The sequence below is a fragment of the Camponotus vicinus genome, unplaced genomic scaffold (assembly GCF_025532165.1).
Source record: "Camponotus vicinus isolate PSW18456_S1 unplaced genomic scaffold, iyCamVici1.0 SCAF_3, whole genome shotgun sequence".
Classification (NCBI taxonomy): domain Eukaryota; kingdom Metazoa; phylum Arthropoda; class Insecta; order Hymenoptera; family Formicidae; genus Camponotus; species Camponotus vicinus.
In genome coordinates, this window is record NW_028141967.1 from 23845725 (window position 1) to 23859595 (window position 13871).

General features: G+C 27.9%; 1 protein-coding gene across 3 annotated transcripts; it reads left to right on the forward strand.

Moving 5' to 3' along the window:
• Positions 1-398: 398 nt before the first annotated feature.
• LOC145968513 (equilibrative nucleoside transporter 1-like) lies at positions 399-13545 on the forward strand. 3 transcript variants are annotated; one of them, XM_083094028.1, is made up of 13 exons: positions 399-675; positions 1705-2084; positions 2710-4197; positions 4336-4418; positions 10221-10338; positions 10552-10633; positions 10717-10856; positions 11100-11245; positions 11524-11609; positions 11679-11825; positions 12062-12367; positions 12673-12875; positions 13036-13545. In XM_083094028.1, exons 2-13 carry the CDS (start codon positions 1765-1767, stop codon positions 13160-13162), a joined length of 3246 nt encoding a protein of 1081 aa, XP_082950154.1. In that variant the 5' UTR covers positions 399-675; positions 1705-1764; the 3' UTR covers positions 13163-13545. The 3 variants fall into 3 exon arrangements, with proteins under 3 accessions (XP_082950154.1, XP_082950152.1, XP_082950153.1); XM_083094026.1 differs by lacking the exons at positions 399-675; positions 1705-2084; positions 2710-4197; positions 4336-4418 and adding exons at positions 5062-5511; positions 7143-7362 and having other exon boundaries at positions 10218-10338; XM_083094027.1 differs by lacking the exons at positions 399-675; positions 1705-2084; positions 2710-4197; positions 4336-4418 and adding exons at positions 5534-5656; positions 7143-7362 and having other exon boundaries at positions 10218-10338.
• The last annotated feature ends 326 nt before the right edge of the window (positions 13546-13871 follow it).

Sequence of the window (13871 nt, forward strand, 5' to 3'; positions counted from 1 at the left end):
ATTATCATCAACCATTTTTCCGTAAATAAGAATTTCTTATAAAATACATGCATTTATAGATATATATGTACATATGTTAATAAATTTTTATATTCACTTTTTTCATATTACATAACATATATTACACTTTCTACTATTCTACGCTATATTCCAGTTATATTAAAAACTAAGATTAATGGGTACTGATTGATAAGTTCTCTTTATCTTTTCACATGTGTACGTCGCTCTTTTTACGCTTCCTTTTCGAACTTCGTAAATATTCGGCGCTCTTCGCGAGAGGCGCTGAGCGGCATATCTCGATAAACTCTTAACTCTCACGTAGTTGTTACATCACTCGGGCGCAGTGATGCCAGAATGCCCACGCTAACAACACGCAACCATGGCTGCGTTCCGATATTTACTACCAGTACTAAAAATCTATAGTTTACGTCACGTACACTATAAATTTCAGTACTGGCAGTGAATATCGGAACGTAGCCCATGAATGGAGGGAGTAACGGATACATGAATCACTCATATGATCGTTACTCCCTCCACTCGCGGTTGCGTGTTGCTAGCGTGGGCATTCTGGTATCACTGCTCGGACGCATGCGCGGCCGATCCTAATTGCAATCTATCAAAAGTGTTCACGAGTGTGCGAAAACATGCCTAACCTTATCTCCTGTGGAATCAGCTGTAAGTCGCGCGACGTTTTCTCGTTGGAGAAGTAATTTCGATGATTAGCGATTCTTAATTTTAAACTCCGTCGATAACGATTTGCACTTGAAACGATTTAATCTAACCCAACTCTATTTAACCTCAATTTTTTTGTCGATCCTCCCGTTTCTTCCGCGCTTTCCCTTTCTTCTATTCGTGATAATTGAAATTGCAATAACGTACAACTGTACGAATGTAAATAATTTAAATGATTAACACTGATTGACTTAGTCTAACCTCAAAACTCCTCGTGTTCTTGTCGATTCTTGTCTCGTAGCGAGAAACGCAAATAAACTCCATAAGTCACGCTAGGACACAAGTAGGATTTAACAACTTTGTTTTGATTATTAATGCAAACAAAGATGCCACTGTTGCCAACTGATTTGGTAATTCCGTTACATCACGCGAGGCTGACTTCGTCTCGAAATGTATTGTTCGCATCATTTTATTGTCTTGCCATTTCGTCGCAAAAAGTTACTGATAACAATTGGAAAGAGATCCGTTTCCGGAAATCACAAAAAATGTTGTCCAGCTTTTCATTCGCGTTGTTGAATTTGACTCGTAAGTTTGTATAAATAATATCCGCAAATTAAATTCGCGCTGTCAGATTTTAATTTTCACCTTGATTAACAATTCTCCGCGAGATAAATTCTAATTGAAGTAGAAAAACCCGAGATGCGCTCGATGGTTTTCTAGCGGAGCTAATTATTATTTATAAGTGTCTCGGGCCCACTGCCAAATGTGAAACCACTAAACCTAAACATTTATCCTTGACATTTCATCAACAAGATCGTGACATTGTACCGATCTCTTGGTGAGATGCTATAAAACGGCTTTCCCTCATCAATATACGTAGATTATTATCTTCCAAGGTCTGATCTACGTTATAATGTTTTCACATGTAAATGAGTATCCGTTTTAGCTTTACATCTTTTGAAGTGTTAAAGAGGAACATGGGAGATTTTCTTTCCAACGCTCAAATATATACATATATTCGTTTCATTGCAGAAATTTCTGGGAAATTGCAAGCAACAACCTCATGCTTCATTTGCTTACGATTGACTTGTGATGTCACAACCAGACGTGTCAACTATGGAAGACGCATCAACTATGAAGAATGCGTCAAGTAGGGAGGATGTGTCAAGTATGGAGGACACATTAAGTTCGGAGGATGCGTCAAGTGTAGAGGACGCACCAATTACGAAGAACGCATCAAACATGCGGCTACCTGACTACCAGCTACCTGACTACCTCACTAATTGTAAGATTTATAATCCGCTGTCAGATGTAAACGTAACAGTGGATGGATTGGTGCTGCAAGTGCTATACGGAAGCGAGACAGGAACTGCACAGGATGTCGCTGAACAGATTTGGAAGAGTGCCCAAAGGTTTTATTTTTATTCCCCTTTTTGGCAATTTAAGGCACATGAATCTTAAATTCTTTTCTGAAAAAATTTTTTGCACATAAATTCTCTCTCTCTCTCTTTTTCTCTCTATCTTTCTTTCACCTCCTCTCTCCCTGTCTCTCCTCTTCTTCTAGTTTTATATCTTTAAATAATCCTTAAGAAGATATTCAAATTTATACTTCTATCGCATCCTTAATGTCTTTTATTCTTTTTGCACACTTCTAGTTTTTGCTTTAATTGTATATAAAACAGTATATTCGATGAAAGATAATTTATCTATTTAAGTTATAAATGTATAATTGATATATTTATTAGTCGTTACAATTATAAATTATTAATAATTTTATTAATATTAATCATCAATTATAAATAATAGATATATTTATAAAAAATCAAATTATATATTTTATAATTATATATTTTATAAATTTCGAAATAAAAAAATCTTAAAAATACATAAGTATTATCTAATTTTAAAAATGACTAAAACATGTTGTATATTTTACAATTTTTAAAAATACACAATATTCTACACTATAAAGTTTTTTTAATTTAGGATATCTTATTTTGAAACTTTGAATATAAATTTAACAATTTGTTTTTAAAGAAAACAAAGGCAAAGCACTGTATCATCTTTGGACGAATACGATATGCGAAACCTGTCTTCCAGACAATTAATTGTCTTTGTTGTCGCAACTACTGGACAAGGAGATCCTCCAGCTAATATGAAAACATTCTGGAAACGTCTACTAGGCAAGAGTCTGCGGACAGATCTGCTGGAAAATCTAAACTATGGCATACTTGGTTTGGGTGATAGTTCCTATCCAAAATTCAACTTTGCTGCAAAGAAATTAAACAAACGTCTTGCACAATTAGGTGGCAAAGAATTATTACCCATTGGACTTGCTGATGATCAACATAATTTGGGAATTGATGCTGTAGTGGATCCCTGGATTAAAGAATTGTGGGAAAAAATTGCAAAAGCGTTTAAAATTTCTGTAGAAGACAAAATTCAGGAAAATTTGATAATTGAAAAATATCATGTCTCCATATGTAATAAACATATTTTACATTCAGGCATTTTAGATGACGGATTGATATTATGGCCATCAAAGAGCGATATCTATTATCAAGAAATAGATGCAAATGTGAATATTAAAACAGGATCAATATATAACAATGTAAGAACCACTTCAACAGATCATTTTCAAGAAGTTAGATTAATAACTATTGAATTACCATATAAAATTAAATATGATCCTGGAGATGTTATTTATGTTAGACCAAAAAATTCTATAGAACAAGTGAGACGTTTTTTTAATATACTTTACGGACACAATATACAACTGTTTCCAAATACAATGGTTGAAGTAAAGAAGAAAGAAATAAAAGTTCCACTTGCTTTGCAATGTCGTTTACCTTTAAAGGAAATAGTTGAACAATATTGGGATCTGAATTTTAAGCCACGACGATCTACAATGCATACTTTGTCTCTTATCAGTGAAGATAAATTAGAAAAGGAAAAATTATATGAATTTGCTAGTCCATGTGGCCAAGAAGAGCTTTATAATTATATAAACAGGCCAAGAAGAAATATTTTGGAGGTTCTCGTGGATTTTCCTCATACAACTAGTAAACTAAATATTCGATTATTATTTGAAATTATGTCACCCATAAGACCACGTCCTTATAGCATTGCTTCTAGCTCAAAAGCTACTCCAGATAAGATTCAAATTTTAGTAGCAGTAGTTGACTATAAAACTAGATTATTGGAGCCAAGATTTGGTTTATGTTCAAAATGGCTAAAAAATTTAAAAATAAATGACAAAGTGACATTTCGAATTCAAAAGGGAACTTTTCGATTTGAAGATAATAAGCCGATAATTATGATTGGTCCTGGAACTGGAGTTGCTCCATTTAGATCATTTCTTTTGGAGGAAGAAGAAAAGAAAAAAGACTTGAAGGAATGCGTTCTGTTTTTCGGGTGCAGAAAGAAGGATAAGGATTATCACTGCAGGGAAGATTTTGAACGCTTAGCAGAGAAGACAAATTTGAAAGTGTTTTGTGCATTTTCTAGAGATCAAGATAATAAAATGTAAGTAATCCACAATTGCTTATAAAACATAAGAATATGAAATTTATAAAATTATAATTATTATTTCTATAATCTTATCGTTAATATTTAATTTCCTTGATTGCTAATTATACTTTTATATATATTGTATCTTTTCAGATATGTGCAACATATTATTCGTGAACAAAGAGAGCTATGTTGGCAATTTTTGCAAAATGACGGCAGTATTTACTTGGCAGGAAATTCTAAAAATATGCCAAATGCCGTGCGTGATGAATTCGTTGATTTGGCAAAGGAAATCGGTAAAATGACGGAAGAACAGGCGGAAGAATTCATCAAGGATCTAGAAAAGAAAAGTCGATATCAAATCGAGACTTGGGGTTGAAAAGAGGATTGGTAAATCAAAAAAGCATCTTCAGGAAAATGTTTAATGTATATCAGGGATTCTTTGTACAAAAAAGAGAATATACATATTTTTTTCTTTTCATCTATATGTATAATATTAATGTATATTATCTGCATATTATTTCATTCGGATACACATGATTAATATTTGTATATATATTTGTTTTGTATAGTATCACTATATGCATATATCAGAATAGACCTTGAAAAGACAATATTTGACAATACTCTCATATATTGTAATTATCATCGAGCATTTTTCCGTAAATAAGAATTTTTTATAAAATACATGCATTTATAGATTATATATATGTACATATATGTACATATGTTAAATAATAAATTTTTATATTCACTTTTTTCATATTACATAACATATATTACACTTTCTACTATTCTACGCTACATTCCAGTTATATTAAAAACTAAGATTAATGAGTATCGATTGATAAGTTCTCTTTATCTCTTCGCATATGTACATCGCTCTTTTTACGCCTCCTTTTCGAACTTCGTAAACATTCGGCGATCTCCGGCGCTCTTCGCGAGAGGCGCCGAGCGGCATATCTCGATGAACTCTTAACCCCACGACCTAACCTAGCAAAAATAGTGGGAATATACGGAAACATGGTGCGAATATTCGCGTGTCCCGCAGTGCTCCCCGTATCTCGAGCAATCTTGACTCCGTTTAATCGTTGACCGCATCTTTTTATTTATTTTTCTTCATCGCGCGCGATACGATATATATATGTACAAGCACGAGCAAACAAGCTACTGGAAACGCGGACGACCAATGGACATTCGCACGTGATTTTTTTCTTTTCGTCGCGCTCTTTGGACAGTTTAACAGTGTCGATAGCTGACAATAAGCTTGACAAATCGCTCACCAGTAGTCGAGCTTGAGACGTATAATGCAGAGAGGTTCGGTGTAAGGTTTGTCTCTTTTTTTTCTGCATGATTACACTTTCCTCTCGTTTATAACCTGTCCACCCTATCACGAGGAAGTCCTCGTTTCGAGATTGTCATATCTAAACTACTTTTACGTAGAAGAGACACAGTATTTATTTTTATATCTTAAGTACGCATACTTATTTTAATACTCTGCTAGATTATTTTTAACCTACGTAAAGAATACATATGTCCCCTAGACGATACGTACAATTTCGCAATTATTAGATCGAATATCTGAATAATTTTTTGTATAAGAAATATTTTATTTTATAATTGATTTATAGTTAAAGAAAAACCGTTGATACTTTAATATTATCACATTAATATTTTCTCAACTTAATCTACAATGAAGAATACTAACAATAAGTAGAATGTGTCTGATTTTTTATCTTTACATACTTTGTAATATCTAAGCTACATTTATAATTTAAAGAGAGTATTTTATTTTGCAATTCAAATTTTATTTATAATTTATTAAGAATATTTTGTATATCTGTGGACATTGTGTGCATTACTATCTTTATTTTTTTATATATTACAATATTCTAATTATACTATTACTTGATAATTGCCTAAAATATGTGAATATTTTAAATATATAAGTATTGTTTAATTTAACATTGTCAGATTAATAATCTTTATTATAATATTAAATTTCATGAAAGTTTTATGTAAACACATTCTATGAAACTGTCAAAATATTGATATATTTCAGAATATAAATATACTAATATTGCTTGAGAACATGACACAAATAATAATTCTTGTAGTTTTTTTAGAATAAATTTAAAAAAGTAAGAATAATAAAAACAATACAAATTATCAAATACTGTTATACATAAATTATCTATAAATTATACACTGCATGCTTCTCATATTATTTGTGTCACTCTTCAATTGATCTTTAGTACTAGCTTTGATTTTTCGAATCTGTTTGAACTAAAAATAGACAATCGACTGAATTAAGCTTTTCATGTAGTATATCACATGTAGTACATTCAATCTAGTGATCAATGACTTATGAATCACTAAAGAAACAATGTTTATGTTTCTTGTTACATTCACATGATTTTGTCTTGTTCTAAAAATAGTCAATTTGATCAATCTTTGATTGAAGAGAATTCAAGACAAAGTAGAAACTAATACTGCTATAAGGATCAATCTGCTATAAAAAATATATATGTTGTAAATATTCTTTATAACATCTATGTAAATATATCTAATCTAATAATGTATTAGTCTTATCATTGTTATGTTGCATTTGAAAATATTTGTTGCAAAATTTTATCTTGTATGCAAAAATTTATTTCTTTATAATTTAAAAATATGTTTATCTTAACATTTATATTAATAATCTTTATGATAATATTATTTAGATTTTATGCAAATTTTATGTCATTTTTTATAAATTTAAATTTATACTCAAATACAAATTTATATGTAATTTATTTTTATATTTGTGCATTAACAACGTTTATAATAACATTATCTGAATTTTACGATTATTTCATACAAGGTGTGTGATATTTGAATAATAAATATTCACGTTTTTCAGACAAAGATGAAATCACGGAGAAGTGCAGAAAGTGTAGATAAATCTATATTCTTTCTAGATACCAATAGTCGAAAGATGTATTAAAGTCATCACAGTCATTGCTGAGATCATCATTGAAGTCGGTAGCGTTTGAAGGATCTTTCTTGTATAAAAAAAAAGGATATAAAACAAAAATAGAAAAATGGCGGGCTCTTACACGAAGAAAGAATTTGGCGCGGGGCCCGAAGAACAGACTCTGTTAAAGGATTCCAATGGAACCCGCATCGTGGCTACAAAAGGTAATAGTGGAACACGCTCTCTCATGGTTACAGGGGAATGCAGTAGCCTTCTTGGAATATTGCTGCTTTTTTGTCATTTTATTTTCTCCGAGTGTATATCTGCCCAAACCAGTCTGTAGAAGAAGTTTATAGACTGCGGATGCAGCATTCTTGGTAGTGAAGTGTTTGTGGGCTTAACATTGGTTTGTAGTTTATTAGATTATATTAGATATTATTAGATATTATTTGATTAGAAGCTTGTACTTTATGTATATTTTTGTGTAATATATATAATATTCTCTTATATATATATATATATATATATATATATATATATATATATGTGTGTGTGTGTGTAGTATGATAATAAGAAAAATTTTAATTTGATAAGAATATATGATAAAGAAACTGAATAGATTTAGTTTATGTAATTAGCAATTTATAATTTTCATGATTTTTTGCATGATATGTAATTTTAAATATCTTATAATTTATAACAATTTTGTGAAGTTTAAATAATTCTATGAATTCATCTTTTCTCAAATAATATTTATAAGTAATAATTTATAGTCAGTTAGAGAAGAAAAAGTTAGTAGAAGGAAGAGTGATAAGATATTTTAAAGATAACAGCGTCATTCATTTGGATGTCCTCTTTGTCTTTATGCTTGCTCAACTTGAAATATCTAATCATAAATATGCTTGAAATAAACATGCATGGAATGAAAAATAAAACGAAAGAGAATCAAAATCTTAGATTCATCTAGACTTTATTAAAAATTAATTTATTATAAAAAATTATTCTAAAATAATCTATATACTGGTCTGTAATTATATATTCTATTATATATTATATATATTCTATTATTTTTATGTAATATTCATTTTATTTTTACATTTTTTTATTATATTTTCCTATTTATTTTATATATATCTTATGTTTTAACTTCCAAGCTTTTTTTAAATTAAGATATCTTATTAATAGTTCATAAAAAAATTTATAGAATTGATATTAATAATTATATATATATATATATATATATATATATATATATATATATATATATATAAAATTTCTATTTCAAAAAATATATAGAAGCAACTTTCAGAGTGAGTTTTTTGACATTGTTTAATCACTATTTAAACATATTTAAATATATATATGTCAAATATATATATGTAATGATAATATAATAGTATTAAAACATTTTTGCATAGTTCATTATATAGACAAGAGTCACGTTCTCTCATGTTTAAAGGTTTTATTTTGCTGATTATAACATGCTGATTTAGCTGAATAAAAATACGTGAATCTTTCATGCAGTCACTGACAGAATGAAAAACACTCGCGAAGTAGTGTCTTGCATTAAGACGATTAATTATCGATGAAAAATTATCAATGGCAATAATTTACTGAGCAATGATATAAGCTTATATTATCTGACTATTATTTTTGTGCTTTTTTGTTGTTCTTTTTTTAAGTTTAAATTAAAAAATAATAAGGCAATAATTTAGCAATAATTTTGGTTTTTTTTTTTTTTAATTTTAAAACCTAATAAAAGATATTTATTATCTTGCTTAAATAATTCAATGCAAGACAGGTGGCTGTAGAGAAGATATTTTGCAATTTTTTCCTCAACTGCTAATTTGTTTTTTTGTCATATTACTTGTCATATTCTAAGATTTCTAGAAACTTATATTTTAACAATTCATATATATATATATACATGAGTACTTATCGAGTTATAAGGCTTGAAATAATTTCTTAATTTTACATAAAACGCAAAATATCTAGTAAAATATTCATTTTTCGATTGTCTTACCTTAATACTTTTATGTACAAAATAATGAGAGGAATCAATTAGTGTAAAGAAATAACATAATTGTTTTTACACCAATTGATTCCTCTTATAAGTTATAAGAATATGTAATTAAAAAATTGGGATTTCCATTAAAAAATTTTAAGATAATCTTTATGTGACCTTGACACTACTATTCAAGGTCATCCTAATATTAGTATGTAATGCGTCATTTAAAACCTTATAATTTTTGTATAAAATATTTTTTACACGAAAATGTATATTTTTCAAAATAAACATCTGATACAGTCGCTCTGCAACATCTTATATATATATTAGATAATAAATATTAATAATTTTGTTTACCGAGAAATTATGATAATTCAGAGTGTAAAATAAGTTTTTACTTCACAGATTGTATTTGCACGTTTTATAATACTTTTCCTCTGCTCATCAGTAATTGACAATCAATTAATGTATCACAAATACACGTGAATTTTTTATTACATTATTGATCTTTTTCTATAAATTGTTATTAATATTTTATGTATTATGTTCTCAGACTGCATCAATTGATTTTAATGGATCAATTGATTGCGATATTTTGTGCAGCAGCTGCACACAATTATTTTTTAGCTATATCAATTATCTGTGTGTCTAAATTATCTCTTTATATATATCAGCTATATGTCAAAATCTCCTATCTATAATACTATCAATTCGAATATTTTGTAAGGATTGTTGAAAGGATTGCATAGTCTGTTAGAATTATTTTTTTTTAAATTATAATTGTAAAAGTCAAGATTTATAAATTTTAGATTTATTTATATAGCATATTATTTTTAATTTATAATAATATATTTAATTTTTTTACAATACAATATAATACAATACAAAATAATATATTTGAAATTTATTTTTAATTTTAAACAATTTTAAAAAAATTTATTTAGAGATATTATATTAGAGCATATAATTATAATTTAATTTCTTAATTTAAAAATTCAAGAAATAGAATTTTAATTTAATTTTAGAAATAATATTTATTTTTTATTTAATTTACTCGAATTTTCATTTAAGGCTCGGAACCTGTACGTCTTTCACCAGGATGGGAAGGCACCGGTAGACCTGACGACGAACTTAATTTTAAAGGTGTTACAATGGATCAAGCAGATCTCGAATTGAATCCTCCTAAAGATAGGTATAACTATTATTTATTTGTTATATTATTTTTAATAAAAATTGTATACGAAAAACTTACATATAATGTATATTATATACAATTTTATATTAATAGAATAAAAAAAAAGATGGAGAATTGTATATAACATAATTATACGTGTTAAGTATTTCTATCAATTTTATATATATCTTTTTACATATAGTATCGCTAACCTAAACAAAATTGTTTTAGATTAAATTTAGTATTTTGCATCATAGTTCTTCATGGAATCGGTGTCTTAATGCCATGGAATATGTTTATAACAGCTAAAGAGGTGAGTAAATAAATATAGTAATTTATAATAATAGAATTGAAATTATAATACAATTTATATATAGAAGATTGGTATATTTTTAGTATTTTGTGAGTTATAAATTATCTAAGGAGTACACTGGTGTAGATACAAACTATGCAACAAATTTCCTTGCATATCTGGGATTTGCAGCGCAAATTCCAAATCTATTGTTTAATTGGCTGAATGTGTTTTTACAACTTGGGTATGTATACAAAATAACAAAATGCATTTTGCAACATGAGATTTTTATAATCTTAAATAATGGTTTACACATTTCGTTATTAATATATATTAATAATGTGTATGATTGATGTGTATGATTATAAATTTAAAATTTTTTTATTTTATTTCTTTGAATATTTTATTAATAATGGAATAGTGAAAATATAATTTACTAAATAATAATAATATAATTTACTAAAGAGATGTGCTTTTTATTTTTCAGAGGCAATTTGACAACACGCATAGTATGGAGTATCTTTGTATTAGTCTTGATATTTGTTTTTACTGTTGTCTTAGCGATGACTGATAGTTCTGGCTGGCCTGGAGTATTTTTCTGGATCACTATGATATCCGTTGTTATATTAAATAGTAAGTAACATACATATATATTTCTATATATGATGTTTGAACATAAGTTTTACGAAAAATTTTCCTTTAAAATTCTTTTATTCTCATAATATAAAATCTTTCAATCATTAATTATCAAATTAAAAACTATTAATATATATATATATATATATATATATATATATATATAAATTATGTGTATATATATATATATATGGAAAAATTAATATATTAAATTACATTTTAATTATTAATTGATATTATGTTCATGCATTATGTATCTGAAATTTACGTTTTAGCTGCTAATGGTATTTACCAGAACTCAGTGTTTGGAATGGCAGCAAAACTGCCTATCAAGTACATAGGCGCTGTTGTTTTAGGCTCGGTAAATATCAACAACTCTGATCTGAAATAATCGTTGCATAGTGCATAAACCTCTGTTATTTATTTTCAGAATATCAGTGGAACTTTTACAGCCATAATAAACTTCCTTGCACAAATAATGGCGCCGAATGCGCGTACTGCCGCTATATATTACTTCATTACGGCTTTGTTTATCCTACTGGCTTGCTTTGACACATATTTTGCACTTCCAATTAATGTAAGATTTCATTACTGTGTATTATATTTCAATATTATTTGCCGATATATATTAATTCCAATGTATGCTTAATTAAAAAATAAATAAATTCAATAAATTGAATCTCTCGATAAATAAATAACGAATTAAAATAAGTTATTAATTTATTCATTAATTTTGTATATGTATTATAAAAGAGTGTGTATGTTAAATATATTAATGAATCAGCTAAATAATATTAATAAATTAAATTGCAGAGATTTTATCGATATCACGAGCTGCTTTATCAGAAAGAAGCGAACAAGAGACAATTAGAAAACAGTTCTAGGGGAAGTAACAGACCACCATATTGGACAGTGTTTAAAGCGTGTTTCCCACAATGTTTTAACACGTTTTTAATCTTCTTCGTGACTCTAGCGCTTTTCCCATCAGTTCAATCTGATATACAATTATCAGATAAGAATTTCATGATCCCATTTGAATATTACATCAGTGTTATGTGTTTTTTAACATTTAACATCACTGCGATGCTTGGAAGTTTAATGGCGTCAATAGTTCAGTGGGTATGTGAAGTCTAAAGTTTTTTACATTACATTTTGTTTGCATTTTTTGTATCTTATGTATTATTTTTATTATTATTATAATATATATTACTTTTTAAGTATTTTGTATAGTTTATATTTAATTATATCTTTAATATCTTATTTAACATATTAATTTACACACACGCGCGCGCGCGCGTGTGTGTGTGTGTGTGTGTGTGTATTGTTATACATATATTTTATTATTTTATATAATTATTGTAAATATAAAATTGTTGATATATTGTATAATTTAATTATCTTTACAATTAATTATTTTTTTACAGCCCAGTCAAAAATATCTAGTAATTCCAGTAGTACTGCGACTTGCTTATATACCATTGTTTTTACTTTGCAACTATCAACCAGCTCGTATAGAGAGATCATTACCCATATTTATTGATAATGATTGGATTTTCTGGATCATTGCTATCACTATGGGTCTTAGTAGTGGCTATCTATCATCATTATCAATGATGTACTGTCCTAGGTAAGTACAATTAGTAAAAAAAAAGTAATAAGGAAAAAGGTAAAATAGCAGGAATTTCTATATATACTTATAATTTCATTATTGAAATAAATAATACACAACGATAAAAAATAAAAGAATGTAGAAATGATATATAATAATATGTACTTTGTGTATTCAGAATGGTGGATTCACAGCACGCAGCGACAGCTGGCATGTTTGGGGCAGCATCTTTAATTACGGGGATCTTTACAGGAATTCTATTTTCCATGGCAATGCCGAGTTTGGTGGCCAACATAACGTTTTGATTGTTTTGAAACTGAAATTTAGTATCGCAATATGCTTGTATTTACTCAGGAGTTAGAAAAGGATTGAAAATTGAAAGATGTTGGAACGTTTCTCTTATTCGAATTAAAAATGAGCAATTTCTATTTCTTAAGAAAAAAATAGCATTTCAAGAGCAGAAATACTGAGGCTACTGCTCTTCAATGCGAAATAAGAGAAACATTTCGAAATGTTTACTTATTATATACATATACATATATATATATATATATATATATATATATATATATATATATATATATATATATGTATATACACGTTAAATACATATACATATATAATCATATAATTCTTTAAATAACAAATTAAGACAAGCTTTCTATGAAGTAAAAATCTTTCAAAGTAATGTGTGTTTTTTATAAGCGTGTGATTTGAAGTTTTTGCATTGATTGATAATTTTTGATGTCGCGTTGATAGGAAAAAATAGTTACGAAAAAATAAATAAGATCAATGTAAAGTGCATTAATGACCAGAATCGTTTCACAAGAGATCTCTTGAAAATACCGAGATCTATCAGGTTTTATCAGGATTTAGAAAAGTTAATATATTACTGCCCTTATTAATAAAACCGGACCAATAAGCCTTATTAATAAAAAAAAAAACTGTACGGCACTTCCATTTTTCGCATCGTTCGAATAGTAAATTGCTAAATTATTAGACTTAACAAAGAGA

Bases quoted from the DNA above. Each gene is read 5' to 3' on its own strand.
- LOC145968513 (XM_083094028.1), top strand. From the start codon at position 1,765: ATGTCACAACCAGACGTGTCAACTATGGAAGACGCATCAACTATGAAG. The intron at 10,857-11,099 runs GTATGTATACAA...TTTATTTTTCAG, and splicing joins AATGTGTTTTTACAACTTGG to AGGCAATTTGACAACACGCA. The intron at 11,246-11,523 runs GTAAGTAACATA...TTTACGTTTTAG, and splicing joins ATCCGTTGTTATATTAAATA to CTGCTAATGGTATTTACCAG.